This window comes from Hemiscyllium ocellatum, chromosome 28 (assembly GCF_020745735.1).
Source record: "Hemiscyllium ocellatum isolate sHemOce1 chromosome 28, sHemOce1.pat.X.cur, whole genome shotgun sequence".
Taxonomy (NCBI): domain Eukaryota; kingdom Metazoa; phylum Chordata; class Chondrichthyes; order Orectolobiformes; family Hemiscylliidae; genus Hemiscyllium; species Hemiscyllium ocellatum.
The window spans coordinates 4641880-4667629 of NC_083428.1; the positions used below are offsets into that span (position 1 = coordinate 4641880).

Sequence of the window (25750 nt, forward strand, 5' to 3'; positions counted from 1 at the left end):
ATGCAGCATCAGAGGAGAAGGGGAGTCAATGTTTCAGGTCAGGACCTTTCATCAGTGGTTAGCACAGCTACCTCACAGCACCAGGACCCAGGTTCGATTCCAGCCTCGGGCTACTGTTTGTGTGGAGTTTGCACGTTGTCCCCGTGTCTGTGTGGGTTTCCTCTAGATGCTCCAGTTTCCTCCCACAGTCCAAAGATGTGCAGGTCATGTGATTGGCCATGAGAAATTGCCTGTAGTGTGCAGGGGAGGTGGATAGGGTGGAATACTCTCTGGAGATTCAGTGCAGACTTGATGGGCCAAATGGCCTTTATTTGTACTGTAGGGATTCTATGTCACTGCTTCCACAGCCTTTTCAGGTAAAAAGTTCTAAAGTCTTACCCGAAAATAAAGTTGCTTTATCTCTGACTCTAATGGGTGACCCTGGATTTTTAAATATTGAGCCTTGGTTCTCCAACAAGAGAAAACATTTTCTCACATTCAACTTGTCAAGACCCCTCAGAATGTCACATGTTTTCTAATATTATCACTTTTGAGAGGATGGTGTTGAGCTACTGGACTGAACCACTGCAGTTGGACAGGGAACCTGCTGGTGTTCCCTTGCACCTTCGAGACTTGTTCTTCTCGTAGTCATCATGAGTTTGAAAGGTGCTGTCAAAGGAGCTTTGACGAATGCTGCAGTGCATCCTGTTTATGATACACACTGCTGCTACTGTGCAACAGTAGGCAAAGGGGCTGAAGTGTTAAGGTGGCGGAGGTGGATACAGAGCAAATTGGTTTAATCCTGGATAGTTTCAAATTTCAGAAAACCCAAACTCAACTCCATCTCTGTCCAGGTCTTGCAGCTGCAGAAGGAAGTGGATTGGTTTCGTGGGCAGCCAAAACAGACAAAGAGAAATCTTAACAAAGTGCCTCACCACACATATTGAAGTGGAGATGGAGATCCAGTGGCCTTGCAGCAGAAGTACACCCGCTCACCTTCAAATCGTACTTTTGTCTCGGGGTGTTTCACAAGGTAGGGCTTTTCTGTTGAAGAGAGAGAGAGAAACAAAGGATGGAGAGGGCAGCTGAGATCAGAACATTGAAAAGTACAGAAACATTACTGTCCAGAACTTAATGCCCACCTCAGGTTGGACTTTCAATCAGACAAAAGACCCAGCCACCATGCCCACCACTGTCCAGATTAAGTGCCTAATGGGAAAACTCATAGATGACCATCCTGCCCTGTACCCAACTGGTTGTCCAGTGAAGGGTGTCACCCTGTCAGCAGTGGGGCACTCTCGATAAGTGCCAAGCAAGAGAAACTCAGGACAAACCCTGTCAGGGTTAATTATAGGCTTTCTCAGTTCAAAGGAACTCAGTGCCTGATTGAAGGACCTAGCTTTGGGAAGTGGGAAGGGAGTTGCTGCTCACTCTCCTTCTCCCTCATCACTCAACTGCCCCTGTGAGATCCTGAACATAGAATGGGTGCACTACCATCAGCAGCCACCTGCTCCCAGCAGCGCTACTGAGCAGCAAAGTGTTGCCCAGCCTCTGATTGGTCAACAGCTCACAACAAGCAGTGTTTTCACTTCCAGGGTCCATGTTCCTGGCAGGAGTCTGTTGCTGTCTTTAAGAAGCACAAGTCCCAATTAAGACAGCGGGTCTTCCCAAAGGGAGGGAGCTTTGGCCTCATGCTGGCCCCCTGCCACATCCATTAAATACTGCCCATTGAGGCTGGGTCATGAAATATATTCAAGGCTGAGATAGACAGATTTTTAATCAGTAAGCGGGAGGGGGTAGAATATCGAGGGTTTATGGGGAAAAGACAGGAAAGTGGAGTTGAGGATTATCAGAGCAGCCATGATCTCATCGAATAGTGGAGCAAACCCGATGGGCTGAGTGGCCTATTTCTGTACCTATGTCTTATGACTAATGGTCTTCTGTGTAACATAGAATTGGTTTTGGGATTGTTAAAACTCAAGGTTCAAATTGAATGTGGCTTTTCTCACATGATAACTGGATAACAACAACAACTGTGTTTACATAGCACTTTAGAATAATAGGATGTCTCAGGTTGCCCTGTAGGAATGTTACAAACCAGAATTTGACAACAAGCTGCAAAAGGAGTTTGTACATGAGGTGGCTGAAAACACAGAAAGATGGAGCTTTAGGGACTGGATTAACAAGAAAGAAAGCAATGGATAAAGGAAGGCAGTGGTGCACAGGCTGTGTTGCTGCCTTTGTGATTCAGAATCTGGGACCGTAGGTTCAAATCTCACCGTGGCTGATGGTAAAATAAGAAATTACTAAAATTCTCCTCTAATGGTGACCAATGTAACCATTGGTGATTGTCATAAAAAACCATCTAGTTTACTAGTGCCCTCTGGGAAGAAAACCTGCCATCTGTATCTGGTCTGACATACACATGACCCCCCCCCCGGGTGGTAAGGGGTGGATGATAAAGGCCTGTTCTAGCCCGTACACCCACACACCTGTGAATGAAATAAAAAAGGGGGTTGCTGGAATCTGGAAATTTGATTGAGGGTACTGAGTGTCAACTAAAATTTGGTGGGGTTAGGGGTGACAAGAAGGGGAGGGAAGGTAGGCAAGTACATTTGAAATAATGTGATATAACGTGTTTGAACAGTGGAATAATCTCAAGGGCCTGGGGTGATGTCTGCCACTGTCTCATCGCGTGTAGCTTTGCCTCTGTCTTTGAAGGTTTTGAGCACTGTTAGTGAAAGGATTGACCGCCCAAGTATAGATGAAACTTTTGAGATTGTTACTAACCAGCTCTCTCAAGAACTGCCTTCACCACTGATGACTCTGTTCCGTTCTGAACTGCTTGAAACACAGAGGGGGCAAACTTTGCACTTTCGACCAGGAGACGGGTCCTATTGTTGGCGCAAATGCCAGGGATCTTGAAAAAACCGCTTTTGTTGCTCATGGCGACTGTCAGATGCGGCTGATCCTCCATCGCTATCCGACTCCGGCTGATGGGGACTCCGTTTGCTGAATGCACCGTGCCCAGTAAAACATGTCGGTCACAGACACAGCCATTACACTCTTCATTGACGTGTCCCACTGTACACACGTGCTGGCAGACTGTAACATAACAAACCCACCGATTTTATGAACATTGCTCTTCTTATCGAAACATAGAAAGTAGGAGCAGGAACCCATTGAGCCTGCTCTACCAGACAACACAATCACAGCTGATCATCCAACTCAACCCCCTGTTCCCTGCTTCCTCCCCATACCCTTTGATCTCATTAGATCTAAGGACTTTGCCGAACAGAGACCTAGGGGTACAGGTGCATTATTCCTTGAAAGTAGAGTTGCATTTGGACAGGATAGTGAAGGAGGCATTTGGTATGCTTGCCTTCATTGGTCAGTGCATTGAGTACTGGAATTGGAATGTAATGTTGCAACTGTACAGGACATTGGTTTGGCCACTTTTATAATACTGTGTTCAAGTCTAGTCTCCCTGCTGTAAGTTGTTAAACTTGAAAAGGTGCAGGAAAGATTTACAAGGATCTTGCCAGGGTTGGAGGGTTTGAGCTATAGGGAGAGGTTGAATTGGTCGGGGCTGTTTTCCCTGGAGCGTCAGAGGCTGAGGGGTGACCTTAAAGAGATTTATAAAATCATGAGGGACATGGATAGGGTGACTAGCCAAGGTCTTTTCCCTGGGGTAGAGGAATCCAAAACTAGAGGGCACAGGTTTAAGGTGAGGGGAAAGATACAAAAGGGACCAAAGGGACAATGTTTTCACACAGAGGGTGGTAGGTGTATGGAATGAAATGCCAGAGGAAGTGGTGGAGTCTGGTACAATTACAACATTTAAAAGGCACCTGGATGGGTATATGAATAGGAAGGTTTAAAGTGATATGGTCTAAGTGCTGGAAAATGGGACTATATTAATTTAGGATATCTGGTCGGCATGGATGAGTTGGACCGAAGGGTCTGTTTCTTTGCGGTATAAACCTACAACTATATATTTATATTGAGTCTTTCTTGAAAACAATGTTTTGGCCTCAACCTCATTCTGTGGCAGAGAATTCCACAGGCTCCCCACTCTCTGGGGGAAGCTATTTCTCCCCATCTCAGACTTAAATGGTATACCCCATATCCCCATATCCTTAGGCGGTTCTTGATTTATCCACCATCAGGAACATCAGGGTAATGGATGGATGGATTAGTCCTGTTAAAACGTTATTGGTTACTATGAGATCTCCCCCCCCACTCCACAATTCTCCTAAGCGCCAGTGAATATAGTCCTAACAGCTCCATTCTATCTTCATACATAGATCTGCCATCCCAGCAATCAGTCTGGTCATCATTTCCATCCTCACAGGCCTCACAATCCCAACTCCAAATGATATACGTCTGGCATTCCTCAGAATAATTCAACCAATAGTATCTTGCCCAGTAACAATCACTACAGCTGTGTTTGCTGGTACTGTGATAATAAGGAACACACTCAGTCAAAGAACAGGAGCAATGAAAAGGATTTACTTTCAAATGTTTTTATATCAGTTAAAATCCACCGACTGCAATATTCTCGCAGCCCAGTTCTAACAGCCGCTACCCAGCTCCCATGTCCTCGGTTCTCTGCCCTGTTACCTCATCATTTACCATTCACAGAGTTGGACAGTAGCGGGGCAGGGAATGTGCGCATTGCTCAAGTGTACAACCATCTATGGCACATGCAGGGACCTGTGGATGGAGTTGGTGGCATGGTGATCAAGATATTGGGCCTGTAATCCAGAACTCCAGGCCAATGCTCTGGGGAATGGGCTTGAATCCCAACGTGACAGTAAAGCCAATCTAATGGCAACTATAGTTGCTGTAAAAAGAAATGTCTGGTTCAGTAAATGAAGGAAATCCGCCCATTACAGCCTGGTCTGGTCTACAGATGGGTCTCAACAATGGGCAATTAGGAATGGGGGATAAAATCTGGCCTTGCCAGTGATCCTCACAATCCTAAGGATGACTTAGTAAAAAGGCGGGCATTGATGTCCAGTTCTAAGTGACACAGAGTTCCTGTCATTCTGAATTGGCAAGAGACACGCCCCTTAATAACACAGACGTTAATAATCCACAAACAGTGGAGACAGTCCAGTACGAATGTGCAAAGAGGAATTTAACTGAGAACCAAAAGGAGCCCCGTTAGCAGTTATGGTCAAGATCCTGATCCACATTTAATTGGTTAGTTTTTAGGTGTAGTTGCTGCTGAAATTATTTCATTGGTTTGATGGATCCAGTGGATGTGACAGGTGCCAGTTTGTGCGTCCCAGGCCTTGGGTCCACGTCACCAAGCCCATACCTTCTCAAGCACGCTACTTCAACTCAAAATAAAAATTAAATGCTGCAGATGTTGGAAATATGAAATCACAGCAAAGTGCTGGAGAAACTCAGCAGGTTTGGTAGCACCTGTGAGGGCAGAAACATTTCATTTGTTGTTTCCCTTGGACGCTGCCAAACCTGGTGGGGGGCCTGGGGGTAGAGGGGTGGGTGGTGGGGGTAGGGAAATGAGGAGAGTGGATGGTTGCGGGAGTTAGGGGGGAATGGGAGGTTGGGTACAGTGATTGTGTGGGTGGGGGAGGCAGAATGGTGGTGGGGTTGGGAGATGGTATGGTTGTGGGAGTGGGGGGGATGCTGGTGGGGATGGGAGGTGGTTGTGGAGGTGGGAGATGGGATGAGGATTGGTGGTGGGATGAGGTTGGTGGTGGGGATGGGGAGGTGGTTGTGGTGGTGAGGATGGGATGTGGATTGGTGGTGGGTTGAGGTTGGTGGTGGGGATGGGAGGTGGTTGTGGGGGTGTGAGATTGGATGAGGATTGGTGGCTGGGTGAGGTTGGTGGAGGGGATGGGGAGGTGGTTGTGGGGGTGTGAGATGGGATGAGGTTGATGGTGGGGATGGGGAGGTGGTTGTGGGGGTGGGAGATGGGGTGAGGTTGGTGGTGGGGATGGGGAGGTGGTTGTGGTGGTGGGGATGGGATGAGGATTGATGGTGGGGATGGGGAGGTGGCTGTGGGGGTGGGAGATGGGGTGAGGTTTGTGGTGGGGATGGGAAGGTTCCTCCAGCACTTTGTTCGTATTTCTCTGGTTCTCAGTATGGTTATCTCTAAACTCTGGATCGGATTCTTTCAGTTCCACATCCCTCTGATCATCTTCGCTGCCTTCAAAGCCCAGCATCCTCTCTAAAACCTATTCATCTGTAAACATTTTTATGTCAGATGAAGTTTACATTTTAGCTGAAACAACACCATTAAACATGACAACCGGGTGGATTGTAACCAGACCCTGGCTCCCTTGTGACAGTAGTTATCCCAAATTGGTGACTCTCTCCAAACTAACACAAGTTCGAGAACACAAGAAGTGACCTGCATTTACATAGAGCCTTTCACAATCTCAGGATGTCCCCAAACACAATGAAATTCTTGTTGAAGTGTAATCACTGCTGTGGGAAATTTGGCTGTCAATTTGTGCATAGTGAGATCCCACAAGAGAAATTGGAGAACAAGCAGCAAGTCTGTTCTTTAGTGAAGCCTGTTGAAGGGGTGGATACTGACCAGGCCGAATGTTGATCACTCCCATTCTGCTTATCCTTGAAATAAAAGGTCAGGGGATATTTGATGACCCCCTGACCAGAGAAGTCAGATTTGTTTAACTTCTAAGCAGTGACAGCAGCACCCCTTCGCTATTGGCACTGGGAGCAGCAGCTGATATTATAGACCACAAGTTGTGGAATGGGCTTGACCTAATGAGAGGAGAAACAACATGCGACCAACAGAGCCCCAAGTGATACAAGAGGTTTCCTGTACACTGTGTGCAACAGTGCTGTCCCATTAATGAGGATTGCTCCCTGAGGGATCAAAGGAGGTGGATTCCTCTGACAGGGAGGGTGTGAAAGTGCCTCGCCTTCTGCTTAAAATTAAATTACTCCTCAGGGTGAGGAGTCGCTTGCAGACTCTAATTGCAGGGTGCTTTGTTCCCACATTATACACTGTGTTCAGCCCTGGCACTGAGTGATTTGGAAATGTATCCAAACCCTGACAGCACTGACAGATATCCAACCTCCCCACTTGTTTCAGTTTTAAAAAAACGTGAGTGAGTGTGTGTGTGTTGGGGTTGGTGGGGGTGGAGATATATTTATAGACCTCGCTAGAAACTTCCACTGCTGATGGCGATAAAGAAAAACTCAACAAAACACAAGTCAATGAAGGATCTTCCAAACACGTTTACTCAGTGGTTGGCACTGCTGCCTCACAGCGCCAGGAACCTGGGCTCGGTTCCAACCTCGGGCAACTGTCTGTTTGTAGTTGGCACATTCTCCCCATGTCTGTGCAGGTTTCCTCCTACAGTCCAAAGATGCTCAGGTCAGGGTGGATTGACCATGCTAAGTTGCCTCAGTGTCGAGAAATGTGCAGGCTAGGTGAATTAGCTATGGGAAATGCAGATAATATTGGGGGGTGGATCTGCGTGGAATGCTGTTTGGCCTTGAATTTAGATTCTCTACAGTGTGGAAACAGGCCCTTCGGCCCAACAAGTCCACACCGACCCTCCAAAGTGTCTCCCACCCAAACCCATTACTCTATATTTGCCTCTGGCTAATGCACCAACCCTACACCTCCCTGAACCCTACGGGCAATTTAGCATGTCCAACTCACCTGACCTGCACATCTTTGGACTGTGGGAGGAAACCGGAGCACCCAGAGGAAACCCACGCAGACACGGGGAGAACGTGCAAACTCCACACAGTCAGTCGCCCGAGGGTGGAATTGAACCCGGGTCCAGGGCGCTGTGAGGCAGCAGTGCTCATCACTGAGCCGGTCAGTGTAGAATATATGGGTTGAATGGCCTCTTTCTGCCTTGTTGAGATTTAATGCAGGAGCTACATTTTCAGTGTTATTACTATCACACAGGAGGAGAGAGGGAGAGAGAGGCACGAGGAGAGAAGAGAGAGAGAAACCTCAGCTAATGCGGGAATTGAACCCACACTTGTGTTTCTATCAATGCCTCACGGAAGTTGCTATCTCCCTCAACATCGCTATCAGGAGGTCATTGACCACGCTATCAGGAGGTCATTGACCAGCTTCACAATCTCAGGCAGGTTTGGCCGAATCTTAGGGTGACAATGTGGGCATAACCTGGTTTCCTGCCACCTCTGCCGTTCCAGGATGACCTGGAGTGGAGTATTTTGCATCGGAGAATGAAACATTTTCCAGTCAAAATTAAAGCTCCCTCTCAGCTGAGAGTCACAGCAAGGTTACCATAAAGGAGGAGGCCATTCAGCCCATCATCTCTGTTCCAGCTCATCAAATGAGCATTTTAACCGAGCGCCATTCTTCTGCCTTTTCCCCAGAGCCTTGCACATCGGATGATCATTCGAACAGAAACAAGGCCCTCTTGAATGCTTCCATGGATAGAAGTGTTGCCATGGAGAATGTGCCAGTTAGGTGATGAGAGACAGTTAACAGCAAAGCTTTGTTTAAATTTAAACCAGGCAGGTTGACACGGGGCATTGTCCTGAGAATTGGCCAGTGAATGGTCGCCCCCTGTTTTGTGGAGTTGAAATAGATGCACTCTGTGTACATGTTCTTTCGGTCTGCAAACAGGGGACTAAGCAATTCCGAGTACAAACCATGACTGACAATCTTACTCTGATTGCCAAAGAAATTCTTACAGTCCTCAGGTAATGCGGCATGGTGGCACAGTGGTTAGCACTGCTGCCTCACAGCGCCAGAGACCTGGGTTCAATTCCCGCCTCAGGCAACTGTCTGTGTGGAGTTTGCACATTTTCCCCGTGTCTGTGTGGGTTTCCTCTGGGTGCTCCAGTTTCCTCCCACAATCCAAAAATGTGCAGGTTAGGTGAATTGACCATGCTAAACTGCCTGTAGTGTTAGGTCAAGGGGTAAATGTAGGTATATGGGTCTGAGTGGTATGCGGGTCGGTGTGGACTTATTGGGCCGAAGGGCCTGTTTCCACACTGTAAGTAATCTAATCTAATCATTCTACACATGAACGCATCTGCCAGTTTGAGTTCATTGTCAATCAACCTATCAACATTACCTTCTCATATAGTATAAAATGTTGTTTCCCATTTACTTGCAAATTGGCCTGATGAGTGCAAAGTGAAAAGCTTAAACAAAATGTATCTTTTCACAACAATACTCAAGTTCTGTATCATTAAGTGACTCAGTTTTTGGATCGTGCTGAGCACCAGTGTGTTGCCACATCACAGCAGGTACCATACTTTCCAATAACAAGACCTTCAGGGACGCGAAATGCACTAGGGGTGGCCTGAAGGAAAGAAAGAGGCTACAAGACCAACCTTGTCCATACGGTCACAGAGTCATACAGCACAGAAACAGACCCTTCAGTCCAAACAGTCCATGCCAAACATAATCCCAAACTAAACTAATCCCATCTGTCTGCTCCTGGGCCATATCCTTCCAAACTGTTCCTATTCATGTCCTTATCAAATTGTCTTTTAAACATTGTAATTGTACCCATACCCGCCGCTTCCTCAGGAAGCTCAGTCCACACACAAACCGCCCACAGGCCCTCAAGTCTTCTTAAAATCTTTCCCCTCACCTTAAAAAAGTGCCCCCTAAACTTGAAATCCCCCATCCTAGGCAAAAGATGCTGAACACCATACTGTGATGATGAAAGAAGGGCTGTAGATGTCATATACATTGGACTTCAGTAAGGTGTTTGGTAAAACTCCCCATGGTAGGCTGATGGAGAAAGCGAAGTTACATGGACTCCAGGGTATACTAGCTAGATGGATAGAGAACAGGCTGGGCAACAGGAGACAGAGAGTAGTAATGGAAGGGAGTTTCTCAAAATGGAGAGCTGTGAGCAGTGGTGTCCCACAGGGATCCGTGCTGGGACCACTGCTGTTTGTGATATACATCAATGATCTGGAGGAAGGTATAGATGGTCTGATTAACAAATCCACAGATGACACTAAGATTGGTGGAGTATTAGGTAGTGAAGGGGATTGTCAGAAGATACAGCAGAGTATAGATAGATAGGAGTTGGTTGGAGAAATGGCAGATGGAGTTCACTCCAGGCAAATGCGAGGTGACGCATTTTGGAAGATCCAACTTAAGAGCAAACGATAGGGTAAATGGAAAAGTCCTGGGGAAAATTGATGTACAGAGAGATCTGGGTGTTCAGGTCCATTGTACTCTGAAGGTGACCCCGCAGGTCAATAGAGTGGTCAACAAGGCATATGGCATGCTTTCCTTCATCGGATGGGGTATTGAGTACAAGAGTTGGCAGGTCATGTTACAGTTGGATAAGATTCTGGTTCGGCCACATTTGGAATACTGCATACAGTTCTGGTCACCACATTATCCAAAGGATGTGGATGCTTTGGAGAGGGTGCAGAGGAGATTCACCAGGATGTTGCCTGGTATGGAGGATGCTGGCTATGAAGAGAGGTTGAGTAGATTAGGATTATTTTAATTAAAAGATGGAGATTGAGAGAGACCTGATTGAGGTCTATAAAATCATGAGAGGTATAGACAGGGTGGATAGCAAGAAGCTTTTTCCCCCAGAGTGAGGGACTCAATTACTCGGGGTCAGGGGTTCACGGAGAGAGGGGAAAATTCAAGGGAGATATACGAGGAGTGGTCTTTATGCAGAGGGTGGTGATTGCCTGAAATGCGTTGCCAGTGGAGGTGGTAGGGGCGGGAACGATAGTGTCATTTAAGCTGTATCTAGAGAGATACATGAATGGGCAGGGAGCAGAGAGATACCGATCCTTAGAAAATAGGCGACAGGTTTAGATAGAGGATTTGATCGGTGCAGGCTTGGAAGGACCTGTTCCTGTGTTGCAATTTCCTTTGTATTAACCCTATCTATACCCCTCATGATTTTATAAACCTCCATAGAGTCATTTCTCAATCTCCTACTCTCCAGTGGAAAAATTTCCCAACCTTTCTTTATAACTCAAACCTTCCATACCTTCTTCGGAACCCTCGCCAGATTAATACCTTCCTTCCTACAAATGGGAGACCAGAACAGGGCACAGTACTCCAAAGAGGCCTCACCAATGTCCTGTACAACCTCAACCTAACTTCCCAATTCCTGTACTCAAAGGACTGAGCAATGAAGGCAAATGTGTTAAATGTCTTCTTAGCCACCCTGTCTATTTGTGATGCTAGCTTCAAAGAATTATGTATCTGCACCCCTAGGTCCCGCTGTTCTACAGCACTACACAAGGCCTCACCATTAACTGTACAAGCCCTGCCCATGTTTTTAGATCATGTTCTTTACCTGCACAAGGAGTGTGGCTGCACTTCTGGACTTCAACTGGCCGGCCAATGCAAGTCGTCCTTTCTGGGGTTTGGACGCAGCTTCGGCGACGCAGGATGTGACCTGTTCCACACGAGACCGAACACGCGCTCCATGGGCCCCAGGCTGTCCAATGGGCCTCTTCAAGATCAGAGGGTGGTGTCAGAGGGCAGAGGGCAGAGGGAAGGAAAGTGAAATCAGCACATCGTTTCAAAACAGTACTCATAAATTTAATCGAGGGGGCTAGGGAGGAGGGGGTGCTGGATACGTCATAGCAGCAAAACAACAATGTGCATTCATGTGGCACCTTGAAATGTAGTAAACCACCCCAGAGCATTTCACATGAGCAATGAGCAGACTAAAGTTTGATACTGAGCCACGCAAGGTGACCAAAAGCTTGGTCAATGAGTTTTAGTTTAGAGGAGCTGGTGTTGGACTGGAGTGGGCAAAGTTAAAAATCACACAACACCAGGTTATCATCCAACAGTTTTATCTGGAAGCACTAGCTTTCAGAGCACTGCTCCCAAAGTTAGTGCTTCCAAATAAACCCATTGGACAAAAACCTGGAGTTGTGTGATTTTTAACAAAGAGTTTTAAAGAAGTCTTATAGAGGGAAGGAGCAAGATCTTAGAGCCATAGAGTTGTTACAGTACATAAAAAGAGGTCATTCAGCCCATCAAATCCATGCTGATCCTTGGTGCAGCGCTGCTACTCTCCTGGTAATTGTTTCTGCCACTATGTGGAGATCTGTGTCCACAACAGGACACCATGCTGCTGGGAGCAGAGCATTGAGCAGCCATACAGTGTAGAGGGAGCACTATGGTCCCACACTCTCCATGTAGCTTGTTTTATTCATTCATGGGTTGTGGGTGTCAATGGCTAGGCCAACATTTATTGCTCGTCCTTAATTATCCAGAGGGCAGTTAAGAGCCAAACACATTGCTACGGGTGTGGAGTCAAGTGTAGGCCAGACCAGGTAAGGGAATGGTTGAACCAGGTGGGTTTTTCCCCCAATAATCGAAAACAGTTTCATGTTACTGTTAACCCATGACACCAGATTTTTTTAAAAATGAATTTAAATTACACCATCGGGCCAACTCAGGTCCCCAGAACATTGCCTGGGTCTCTAGATGAATGTTGTAGTGATCATACTACTAGAACATCACCTCCCTTATTGAGGTCCCCCAGTGTTCATCCAGTTTCCTTTTAAAAATCAATTATCGTCACTTCCACCACCACTAAACACCACTCAAGGTCATTCCCACTCACTGCGTAACAAAATCCTTCCTCATATCGCCCTCCTCACCCAAAGCCTGACATCTGTCCTTCCCTCATAATCAACCACTGAGTACAATTTCCCTTAGACTATTTTATCCATACCTGCCATAGCTTGTACATTTCTGATTTCTCCTCAATCTCCAACACTAATGTCTCCAAATTTAACAGGGATAATAATGATGAAGTCAGAATCCTCACATTCAATGTGAATGGGAAAGAGAAAGGGGAGCAGGTGGACAGTGGTGAGTTTAACCTGAGGGCCAGGCAAGAGGAGCGGTTCAGAAATTATGAAAGCAGTAATTGAGTGCGGAAGCCTCAGAAAACGTACTAAATAAAACACAGACAGCCCTACACCCTGAGGAAGTCAGAGGCACGGAGTAAATCCTTTAGATGAAGGAGGTATTACTTCTCTCAGAGGACCTTCAGAAAATGGGAGGTTGGATTATTGAGTCTAATCAAGGCAGCATTAGGCAGGTTTTTGATTGATAAGGGGGACAAGGGTTATGGGGATAGGTAGGAAAGTGCAGTCAGCAATGATTATATTGAAAGGCAGATGGTCTTGAGGGCCTGAATAATCCTTTCCAGCCACTAATCGTGATGTTCTTAATTCCTGAGTTTAGGACCTAGGCCGGGAGAGAAAAGTTAAGATTTTGTTTACCTGGTGGTTGGTTACCTGCCCACGAGCCTAGAGTGAACTGTGTACAAGATACCCAGTACACCTGTGCTCCAGAATAACTGTTCATCTTTAACCAGTAAGAGAATCACCCACATACTGAATGTAGCAGCAGGTTTGAGGGGCTGAATGGCCTACTCCTGTTCCTATTTCTTATGGTCTATGGTCTAAATTAACCCACTCAGTCCCTTCTCAGAGTCTTACCTACCTGTGATGTATCTACCAGGGTCAACACAGTGAGAACTTGCACAGTGCTTCATGCTGGCCCGAAGTTACCGATTCGATTGTAAAAGCTGGGACAAGAAAAAGATTGGCAAAGGCAGGTCCCTTACAGTCAGAAAACAGGAAATCAGAATGCAGTTAGTTAAAGGTGTGAAGGAATGTGAAACCCTGGCGGGTAGATGGAGTTAAGTTCCAAAATAAGCAGGAACTGGTTGAATGGTGGATCAGGCTGGAACCTGAGACTGTGTGTCAGAGGAAAACTGTCACTATGGTTTCTCTAATTCTGACACATCGCTCTGAATGGATGGGCAAACGGATAGTCGGATGGGTGGATGAGTGAATGGGTGGGTGGACAATGGCTCAGTGGGTGGAGTGTGCTTAGCTCTTACCCCGACAAGGTTCGGTGCTGCAGTCTCGCCGCTCAATGGCCTTGCCCTTGCATTTCGGAGCCATGATGAAACGGAACCGCATGTTGTTTGTGCAGGTGCGCTGGCGAGCTTGGATCCCCGAGTGACCGCACGCGGTCACTGAGCACGAGCTCCACGCTGACCAGTTTGACCAATAGGCTTGAACTGAGAAAAAGAGTTCACAAACAAGGCGGTGAGGTCAAGTTCTAACACGGAGCCAGCCATCATAGCCGCTCCCCCCATATCAGTGTTCACAACATCTTCTAATCAGCTCCCTCAAAGACACTGTTACACACTTCTGGAGTAGTTGGGACTTGATCCCCTGTTTCTCAGCAGGTTAGGCAGCATCCAAGGAACAGGAAATTCGACGTTTCGGGCCAGAGCCCTTCATCAGGAATGGCCCGAAACGTCGAATTTCCTGTTCCTTGGATGCTGCCTAACCTGCTGTGCTTTAACCAGCAACACATTTTCAGCTCTGATCTCCAGCATCTGCAGACCTCACTTTTTACCCCTGTTTCTCATCCAGAACACACACTACCACTATACCACAAAAGTTTAAACTGCATTGTTTAATATTGTGTCTCCTTGGGTCTGATTAATTAAGTTGAATGAACTCAGAAATAAAGAAGCTGTAGGAAGAGCTGGAAGCCAGAACTGTAGCATGGAGCAGACATGATAAAGCATTGAGAATAAACATGATATATGTAGAGAACTTAGTGTCAACTTTGTATTGAGGAGAGATGTAAACTATGCACCACCTTGATTTGATTTATTAATGTCACGTGTACTGAAATACAGTGAAACGTATGGTTTTGCCTGCTCACCAGACAATTCATATCTTATATAAGCACATCAGGGAAATAGAACAGAATGCAGAATATAACAGAGAAGGTGCAGAGAAAGATCAATGTAATCTATAAGAGGTCCATTCGTAATCTGATAATGGGGAAGAAGGTGTTCTTGTACAGCTGCAACCTAGAAACTGTAAAGTTGGAAATATCACCCTCAGCATATCATCACACAAAGTATCCAATTATTTTATTCAATTAATTGATTCAAACATAACATTCATAATTCATGAGTAAATGTAGTTGCTTTCTTTAAAAACAAGTTGTAGAGAGATGATCACGGCAAGGAGCTGGGGATCTTAGGTTGGGCAGAAGAAGGAAAGAGAGAGAAAAGGACATTGAAAAGGAATGTTGGTCAGGGTTCTGGGATCAGGAGAGATGCCACCTACCCACAGGACATTGGAAGCGGATGTGGTAATTGGAGCAGATCCTGCCCTCTGGCTGCTCTTTGTTGATGCACCAGAAGCCCTTGTCTGGGCTGTAATGGACAACCTCGCCAGTTTGTTCTGCCTTCACCCATTCCGTCGTACGGGCCTCGATAGACCGTGGCCGGGCGCACACCCGTTCCCGGTAATAAAAGCGGATGGCTTCCAAACGTTCAAAGTCTCCATTCCCACCGGGGTGATCGATGTTGAACCAGGACGTCCACTCCGTCACTTCTGTGCCCAAAGCAAAAAATGCCAAGTTGTTAAGACTTGCATTTCTGTATCGCCTGTCACCACATCTTGAAAGTGCTTTATAGCCAATCAATCGCTTTGGAAAGAGTCATCATTTTTGTAAGCAGGAAACGAGGCAGCCAAGGTGTGCACAACAAGATCCCACAAACAGCAACATGACAGCAACCAGACCATGTCTGATTTTGAGACATTTGATGAGGGATAAAAAAGAAATTGTTGGGAAACCTCAGCAGGTCTGGCAGCATCTGTGGAGAGAAAGCAAGGTTAACATTTCAGGTTCAGTGACTCTTCCTCAGAACATTGGGTTTTTTTTTGCTGCAGGATAAATATTGGTCAGGACGTGAGGGAAAAACCCCAGCTGTACGATAAAATACTGCCATAAGGATATTTCACATCCACCTGACTGCCCTAGATTTAACAGTTCACCCAGGAGCAGGCAGGTGGGACTAGTTTAGTTTGAGATTCTGGTCAGCATGGTCTGGTTAGACCGAAGGGTCTGTTCCTGTGCTGTATGACTATGACTCTGTGTTAGCCTTGAACCTTACATTTACAATGCTGGATTAGGAGTTGAACCTAGGACCTTCTGATGGCAAGGAAAGGAATAGTACCAACTGAGCCACAACGAAGGAGAAACTAAACCCTGTCCAATACACATTAGTTTTTCTCAGTGGTTATCACAGACAGATCTTGGTGTGATCCAATGAGGGGAGTGCTGCACTGTCTGAGGCACTCTCCTTTTGATGAGGAATTAAACCCAGACTCCCTCTGGTGTTCCAAGTGATTATGGCACTCTAAGATGAAATTCTTGGGAAGCTCAAGAGTGTCCTGGTCAATATTCCACATGCAGCCAACTTTACATAATCCTGATGCGGGATCAGCCGTGTACAGAAAGGGCTAGTCACATTCATTCAAGTACAAACGAAATGTCCTTCAGTGTAGGGAGCTGTGATACTAGAATCATAGATAGGTACAGCACAGAAACAGACCCTTCAGTCCAACTCTTCCATGCTGACCAGATATCCCAAATTAATCTAATCCCACCTGCCAGGACATGGCCCATATCCCTCTAAACCCTTCCTATTCATATATCCATCCAGATGCCTTTTAAATGCTGCAATTGTACCAGCTTCTACCACTTCCTCCGTCAGCTCATTCCATACACATGCCAACCTCTGTGAAAAAGTGTCCCTTACAAATATTTTCCCTCTCATCTTAAACCTACACCCTCTAGTTCTGGAGTCCTCCACCCTGGGGAAAAGATTTTTTTTACTCTATCTATGCCCTTCATGATTTTATAAGCCTCTAAGGTCACCCCACAGCCTCCAATGCTCCAGGGAAAACAGTCCCAGCCTGTTCAGCTTCTCCCTGTAGCTCAAACTCTCCAATCCAGCAACATCCTTGTAAATCTTTTCCAAATCATTTTGTGTTTAATAACATTCTTCCCATAGCAGAGAGACCAGAATTAAACACAGTTTTCTAAAAGGGGTCTAACCAGTGTCCCGTAATGCCACAACATACTCTCCCAATTCCTATACTTAAAGCACTGACCAATGCTAAACGCCTTCTTCACCACCCTGTCCATCTTGTGACTCCACTTTCAAGGAGTACGCACCCTATGGTCTGTTTGTTAATCAGAGAAACAAGACGAGAGTCTGAAAACATCGCACTGAATGCTCCAGGAGGGCGACACATTGAACAGGGACAGAGAGAGAAGCTCAAGGTCAGGGACTCAGTTCAGTCTGCAGGAGCCTGTCCAATTCAAGTGACAGATATTGAAGGACAGGGTATGGGACTAATGTTTAGGGCTCCAGACTGGGCAACAAAGGGGAAAGGAGGTGAAAACAATGACGGCGGATGCTGGAAACCAGATTCTGGATCAGTGGGACTGGCAGAGCACAGCAGTCTCTTCCAGCACCACTAATCCACAAAGGGGAAAGGACAGTGCAGAGCTGGAGAGAGACCCAGAGATTATAACAACATTAGCTACAGGTAAAGCTCTCTCTACACAGTATCCAGACACTCCCAGGACAGGGCCAGCACAGGGTTAGATACAGGGTAAAGCTCTCTTTACACTGTCTTCAAACCCTCCAAGGACTGGGACAGCTTGGGATTAAATTTATTTAAACGTCTGTGATCAGAACAACATTCAAAGTGCTATCTGCAGTTCTTTGTTTTTCTGGGGATTTTTTCTCCTCGAAGTGATTTGATTTTTGTTTTCCACAATTTCTAAGCAGAATTGCTCTTTTGGCATTGAAATGTCAAGTGCTTGTGTTTGGCTAAACATTTGAATGGCTGATGTATAATCACAGTCTCAGGTGACGGGTGAATAATCGAGACGTGCCCCAGCTGGGAGTCAGAAAAACAAAATAAAGACAGAAGAAATGAAGGGAAATGTAGGTCATTGACTGGGCATGCTGACGACACCATCACCGGCTGCCGTCAGTACTGGATACAGTTCAAAGCGAGGGGGCATGGTGTGGTAGCCCAGCGACCTACTTTGCTGTTGATGGGCGAGTGAACTGTTAGTGTATGGGAGCTGTCAATCTGTCACACTTCCCAGAGATATTCTCTCCCTCTCTCTGCTGCTGCTCTTTCTCTGCCATGAAAACTGAAAACATCTCAGTGAAGCAGCCTGGGCTGAGTCACTGCTATTGTCAAGAAATCCTTGTAGAAATACTCCGAATAAAATCCTGCACCTAGGAGTAGGAGCTAAAATTTAAACCATGTCCCACATTGTTTCAAGAGCTCAAATAATGGCCACTATTCCAAATCCCACCGTTCACACCTCCTGTAGACACTGTTTCCCAGTCACTCAGCCATGTTTACCCATTTCCTATACTTCTGCCCTCACGCCCTTAAGGGTCCTCTGGTCTTCACCTCTAACCTCGCCACCTCAGCATCTAAAGGTCATCAGCCGCCATTGCTGCCATCTCCAGCAAGATGCCACCACCAGACATATTCCACTCCTTCTCCGTTACCAACACCTCCCCCACAGCACCTTCCCCTGCAATCGCTGAGGATGTAACACCTGCCCATTTACCCCCTCCCTCCTCAGTATCCAGGGGCCCCAACTTTACCTGCGCTTCACTCAATCCAGTTGAATGTATTCACTGCTCACAGTGTGGTCTCCTCGACACTGGGGGGGGGTGAAACACCAACTAGGCTACCACTTTGTGGAATTGTACCCTCACTCTGTGAAAGTGATCTGAAGCTCCCAGTTCCCTGCCTCTTCAACACCTCCCACCGTGTTCCCTCGTCAGCATCTCTGTCAAGCTTACTGCAGTGCTCCAGAGAATCTCAGTGCAATTTGGAGGAGCAACAGCCAGGGAGTGGTGAATCTATGGAATTCACTCGCCACGGAAAGCTGTGGAGGCCAGGTCATTGAGTATATTTAAGATTAGATAGATAGCTTCTTGATTGTCAAAGGGTTCGAGGGAGACAGGGATAAAGCAGGAGAATGGGGTTGAGAAAGCTAGCAGTCATGATTGAATGGCAGAGCAGACTCTTTGGGCTGAATGGCCTGATTTCTGCTCCTATGTCTGGTGGTCTTAACACCTTATGCTCTGCCAAGGCACATTACAGCCTTCAGGAGTCAACACCATGTTTAATAATTCCAGAACGTGATCACCCTCCTCTATGTCACTTACCCTCCCCATTAGCAGCCTACTGAGTACTTACCTCTCTCAGCTTATCATCAAGACCATCTCTCTCAGCTGATTTTTAATCAGTAAGGGTTTAAGGGGGAAAAGGGCAGGAAAATGAAGTTGAGGATTATCAGATCAGTCATGATCTCACTGAATGACAAAGTGGACTCAATGGTCTACTAAAGCTCTTCCACCTTTAAGGGAATATTTCCCAGTTATGATCCCACACAAACATTAATTCTGTTTCTCTTTATAAAGATAATACCTGCTAAGTATTATCAATATAGTTAGTCTTAATTTCATCCTTCCAGAATGTGCAATATTTAGATGTCGTTTTGTTTTTTTGGATTTCCTGTTCCCATGCTGCCTGCTTCCCAGGTACAGTGGCTGTGCGTTTTAGTGAGGGTTGGAATCTGGGGCTGGGATGTTGATAATGGAATAGTGAGGGAGCTCGGGATTGCCTTTACCTGGGTTCAGGTGCTGAACTTTATTGTCACCTGGTTTCCGATTCCTCCTCCGAACCTGCTCCCATTTCTGGATTCTGGCCTGATTCGGTTCCGCAGCTGCAGAAACTGCTGCTAGAAATAGAGAATTTCAGAAAGCGTTGATTAAGATATAAGACCCACGACAGAATAGGATCACCCACACAGCTGTAAAGTGACCAGGAGCTGGGGGTCACAACCTCTGCACATGTTGCAGGTGGAAGCTTTAAAACATCCTCCAAAGACTCGATTAAAATACCAAGAGTGTCTTTTAAATTCTTGTGTACGGATCGACATATATCCTCACGTACAAATAGTTTTACTCTGTGTCTAACCCTGTGCTGTCCCTATCCTGGGAGTGCTTGATGGTGGAGGGCATTGTATCTAACCCTGTGCTGTATCTGAATTGCTCATTCAGAAAACTGGTGTAAACAATGAGCCAAATGGGTGAAAGTGAGGACTGCAGATGCTGGAGATCACAGTCAAGATTAGAGTGGTGCTGGAAAAGCACAGCAGGTCAGGCAGCATCCGAGGAGCAGGAAAATAGACGTTTCGAGGAAAAGCCCTTCATCAGCCCTTCATTAGTCAAATGGCCTTTGTCAGTGTTGTAATCATTCTCTTTGAACCCAGTGAGTTTCTACCAGCTCAGAAATAGGACCAAGTGAGTAAATTAACATCTTCACAGATTCTTTCATGAGGAGGCCATTCAGCCTTTCATACCTGTGCTGGTTCTTTGAAAGAGATTCCAATTGGTTCTCCTCTTCCCTGTTCTTTTTCTCATAGCTGTGCAAAATTTGAACTTCAAGTATTTATCCAGTTCAGTTGTGAAATTTTCTCTTGAATTGCTTTCATCCCTAATTCAGGCAGTACATTCCAGAACACAACAACTCCCTCTGTAAAAAATAAAATTCTATCTCCTCTCTGGTACTTTTGCCAAGCACCTAAAACTGATTGTACATCTGGCGACTGACCTTCCTTCCAGCCGAAGTAATTTCTGGCTAGGCCCTTTCAAATTCCATCCTGATTTCAATCTGCTCAGCAGTCCCTACTATAAGGGAAACAGTCCTATCTCCTCGCAGTCTCTCTGCTGCTTATTGAGCAGTGCATTTTGTAGATGGTACACACTTGGTGTCAGTGGGTGGGTGGGGGGGGGAAGTGGATGTGGTGGTCTGCTTTGCTTTGGATGGTATCAAGCTCCTTGAGTGTTGTTGGAGCTGCCCCCATCCAGGCAAGTGGGGAGTATTCACCACACTCCTGACTTGTTCTTGTAGATGGTGATGATGTGGAGGTGCTGGTGTTGGACAGTAGAATCCCTACAGTATGGAAACAAGCCATTTGGTCCAGCAGGTGTAACCCTCCCAGACCCATTCCCCTCTGACTAATGCACCTAACCTACACATCCCTGACTACTACAGGCAATTTAGCATGGCCAATTCACCTGACCAATACATCTTTGGACTATGGGAGGAAACCTACATAGACACAGGGAGAATGTGCAAACTCCACACAGAAAGTTCTCCAAGGCTGGAATCGAACCCAGGTCCCTGGTGCTGTAAGGCAGCAGTGCTAACCACTGAGCCACAATGCCACCCTATAACCTGGTGTGGGGTGATTTTTAACTTTGTAGATAGTGGACAGACTTTGGGGAGTCAGGAGGTGAGTTACTCACCAGAGAATCCCTAGCCTTTGATGTAATTTTGTAGCTCAAAGTTTGGGAGAAGATTTGTAGCTCGTGTGCTCGTTGTTGTGGTTCTGTTCGCCGAGCTGGGAGTTTGTGTTGCAGACGTTTCGTCCCCTGTCTGGGTGACATCCTCAGTGCTTGGGAGCCTCCTGTGAAGTGCTTCACAGGAGGGTCCTACGTAATTTTGTAACTGCAGTATTTTGTGGTTGGTCTAGTTCAGTTCTGGTTATTGGTGAACTCCAGGATGTTGTTAGGGTCTGATTGGACAAGAGCAGCCTTCTCTAACAAAGAGGCATGACTGAAGCATTTGAATGTGAATAAGACGGATTGCTTTACGGTCACCCTCATCCAACTTCTTATTTCTCCATCTCCTGACCCAGCATTTATTGCCCATCCCTAATTGCCCTCAAGTAAGTAGTGGGGATGATTTGCCTCATTTCAGAGATTTGTCACCTTTTGATCTGGCTGAAGGGTCGCTGTAGGCAGACAAATGCAAAAAGATTCCAATTCCTCCTCTATCTGAAGATTTCCCGCTATTGGAAGGGTGTTGAAACGTGAAAGGGTTCAGAAGAGATTTACAACGACGTTGCCAGGGTTGGAGGGTTTGAGCTATAGGGAGAAGCTGAACAGGCTGGGACTGTTTTCCCTGGAGCGTCGGAGGCTGAGGGGTGACATTATAGAGGTTTATAAAATTTTGAGGGGTATGGATTGGACTTTTCCCTGGGTGGGGGAATCCAAACTAAAGGCATACGATTAGGGTGAGAGAGGAAAGATTCAAAAAAGAACTTAAGGGACAACTTTTTCACACAGAGGGTGATGTGTGTATGGAATGTGCTGCTGGAGGAAGTGATGGAGCCTGGTACAATTGCAATATTTAAAAGGCATGTGGATGGGTGTATGAATAGGAAGAGTTTAGAGAGATATGGGCCAAATGGGACTAAATTGATTTAGGATATCTGGTTGGCATGGATGAGGTGGACTGAATGGTCTGTTTCTGTGCTGTACAGCTCTATGACTATTTCTGATCCATCCTGATGGTGGAGCTGATCCTGGAATTCCCACCATTGCAACTGCCACTTCCTCAGCCACCATCCCACCCCAATGTGGCTTCTCCCATCTGCTCAGTCTCTGGGAGGAATCTCCTTACTCTCCCAGTGAGAGAGTATCTTCGGCAGAACTCAAAACGAAGCGAAAACACTCTAGCCACCATCTCCGTGTGAACTGAGCTTGTGTGAGTGTGATTAACCTGTACCCACTGGTAATACATGGTTGCACTGCCAAAGTGCTCCACTATACAACAAGTATGAGCGTTCTGTCTGGTGACCTTTCTGCCTCATTGTTTCCAGCTTCCTTCTGACCTGCAGCTATATTTATATAGCACCCTGTGTGCAGCACAAACTGTAACCTCCGCACCACTCCAAGCAGATCCAAAAGAGTATAAACACGTAAATCAAGTAAAAGAGAAAGAGTTGCATTAATATAGCACCTTTCATGAACCTAGGAAGCCCCCAAGTGATTCCCATCCAGTTAAGGAGTTTTAAAAGTGCAGGATTCTAAATTGATTATTCAACTTTGTCTGCACATCAGGCTTTATTTCATTCAGCAAACACAGCTCTTTCTGCCAGAATAAACTCAAGTTGAGAGTTCAAGCTCATTTTAGAAATGGGGTTCAATTCAAATTTCTAGCAAAAATAGAAGTTTCTGGAAAAACTCAGCAGACCTGGCAGTATCTGTAAAGAGAAAGCATAATTAACATTTCAGGTCCTGCGACTCTGCTTCAGAACTAAATCCTAAAACGTTAAATATGCTTTCTCTCCACATTTGCTGCCAGACCTGCTGCATTTTCCCAGCAATTTCTGTTTTCGTTTCTGATTTCCAGCATCTGCTGTTCTGTATCTTTTTTTGTTTAAAATTCAAATTTCTAATTGGTTATTGCTTTTTGCTCAACATGACCAACTGCCCACTTTAAACACAGTTAAAGACTGCAGTTACCCCACAAGGAACTGAACTAAGAGCTTCTCTATAAAAAGGTTGTTCCGACATATCAATCCTTTGAGTGATCTGGGCCCCATTAAAACAGTAAGTAATCAATGCGTTTAATGGTTATTAATCTGTCTGATCATAATCTAATTGCTACTTGTGGGATCTTACTGTTTGCAAATTGTTTCCTGCATTTTTCTACAGTTTCCACAGTAAATGTGCTCCGTAAAAATGACAGCAGTATCTGTGAAAGGTTTTGGGACCTCCTCAAGGCTCTGTGAGAACCCAAATTCCTCTTCTTTAGAAAACTAGAAACAGAGGGCTGAGAGACAGCGCAAGTTTAACTGGGACATTAATTCCTCCTGTGTCCCTTGTAAGAAATTTGAACCAATGACTTGCAGGTTACCAAAATATTGAGAGACTGACACTGCAATGTGAAAAAGAGAACCTCAAAGATTGGCGATTTGGTTGATTGTGGCTAATTTTGACTTGGAATTCTGAAGGTTGGAGATTCAAATTCCACTGGAGACTTTGAGCTAGTAATCCCAGAACTGCACTGTGGGAGGCGCTGTCTTTCAGATGAGACAGTAAACCCAAGGCTTTATCTGCCCTCAGCTGCAAATGTGTTGCTGGTCAAAGCACAGCAGGCCAGGCAGCATCTCAGGAATAGAGAATTCGACGTTTCGAGCATAAGCCCGAAGGGCTTATGCTCGAAACGTCGAATTCTCTATTCCTGAGATGCTGCCTGGCCTGCTGTGCTTTGACCAGCAACACATTTGCAGCTGTGATCTCCAGCATCTGCAGACCTAATTTTTTATCTGCCCTCACACTATTTGATCAGGTACACTGGAGTCTCCCTGCTGGCCTGACAAATATCTATATTTTAATGGTGTTGGTTTAAGGATATGAGCTCGTCATGTTGTGCACAGAATGGTTGCTATTTCCTTGTATTGCAACTGGGACTGCTCATCAAAAAGTATCCCGCTGCCTGTCATTATTCTGACCTATTTAAAATCCATTCTAATTTTGACCAAGTCAAATTATTACCCTTGCGACTTCCTCAAACCAAAACAGATCTAATTTATGGCAAGTCAGTGTTACGCTTAAGCCCTTTTTTTTAAAAACAGAAAATGCTGGAGAAACTCAACAGATTTGACAGTGTCTGTGGAGACTGACATCTGTGAGTTAGCCCCATTTTTTAAAAAAAAACTAACCTACCCGTTATTACACACAATTGGAGCAGGTGGGACTTGAATCCTGACCTCCTGGATCAGAGATAGGGACATTAATGATTTATTGCTGTCACCGAGGTAAGTGCAAAGTGTATCAGGGTAACAGAATACAGGATACAGTGTTACAGCCTCCCAGAAGGTCCAGAGAGAGAGAGAGATCATCATGAACATGACCATGGGCTGGTACAATGGCTCAGTGATTAGCACTGCTGCCTCGGGGACCTGGGTTCGATCCCAGCCTCAGGCGACTGTGTGTATGGAGTTTGAATGTTCTCCCACAGTCACCCAAAGATGTGCAGGTTAGGTGGGAAATGCAGCGTGAGAGGGCTGGGGTTTTGGGAGGGGGGGATGCTCTTCAGAGGGTCTCCCACAACCTAGGGATTCTCCAGTTAAAGAGATCCATTCAAATGTCTGATAATACTGCCACAGGAACCCTACATCCCGGGTGTGTCATGTGCATCGAAGCACCTTTCCCCAGAGCTTATTATTCACGCGCTAGTCCCAGGCGGCTATTTGACTTTGGAAGGCATCGCAGAGCAGTCAGATCCTGCCCTGAGCCGGGCACATTTTCAGCAAAGACTCTCTCAGCCAGCCCGGGCTCACTGGGAAGGGAAGAAAGCTCGGTGTCTCCTGGATTGAGCTCTGCAGCATCCCGGTCCCAGTGAGCAAAGGAGCCGGGGAACAGAGCTCCCAGTGAACCCCCGGGAGAGGGGGGTTGGAGAGGAAGCGATTCCCATCAGGTCAGGGAGCCTGGGAAGGGAATCATTGATGAGCAATTAGCAATAAGACACCTTGAGCTGGAACCTTCCGGGCTGGCCTCAGATATCCGAGGAATTCAGGATCCCCTTAAAGGGGATGAATGAGTGAACGTTCAGGATTCTAAAATCACTTCAAACATTTAAAGTTTCCTTACCTTGAGCTGAAACAGATTGCTGGAAGACGAGGAGGGAAAGGAACAAGGGAACTTTTCCCAGTTGCATTCTCATCTCTCCCACTGACTCTTTATTCTAATGTTCTAGATTTTTTTGGGGTTTTCCCCCCACCACCAAACTTTGTAAAAAGTGTTGTCGCTGTCCGGCGGTCAGGAGATGTTGTGACTGGCCCAGGACTGGGGGTGTATGAGCTCTGACTGTCTGCTCTCTTCACTCAGCTCTGGCTTTATATTGCTCTCTCAGTCCGTGTGATTGGCCCAAGGGTTGGGTCCACATTCCCAGCTCTGAGAAGGCGGGGGTGGGAAGTGGAAATTAAAACCCAGCTTCCACCAGCCCCCCACCCACCCCCACCCACCCCTACCTCCCCCGCCCAAATGTTTTGAAGAAAAAACATAGACAGTGTTTT

The 25750-nt window shown here is 46.1% G+C and overlaps 1 protein-coding gene across 4 annotated transcripts in view; it reads right to left on the bottom strand.

The window, feature by feature from the left end:
- The window catches only part of cilp2 (cartilage intermediate layer protein 2), a 46530-nt gene extending 20980 nt beyond the window's left edge, over nt 1–25550 (bottom strand). Inside the window, exons 1-7 of one of the 4 annotated variants that reach the window (XM_060846508.1) lie at nt 25326–25550; nt 19505–19612; nt 15106–15375; nt 13851–14033; nt 11271–11429; nt 2770–3084; nt 915–1023 (exon numbers count right to left, since the gene is read on the bottom strand). In XM_060846508.1, coding sequence (XP_060702491.1) covers nt 915–1023; nt 2770–3084; nt 11271–11429; nt 13851–14033; nt 15106–15375; nt 19505–19612; nt 25326–25398 — 1217 coding nt within the window. In that variant the 5' untranslated portion in view covers nt 25399–25550. Of the gene's footprint in view, nt 1–914; nt 1024–2769; nt 3085–11270; nt 11430–13850; nt 14034–15105; nt 15376–19504; nt 19616–25325 lie in introns of all 4 variants that reach the window. The other 3 variants (XM_060846507.1, XM_060846509.1, XM_060846510.1) reach the window with 3 other exon arrangements.
- Between the last annotated feature and the right edge of the window lie 200 nt (nt 25551–25750).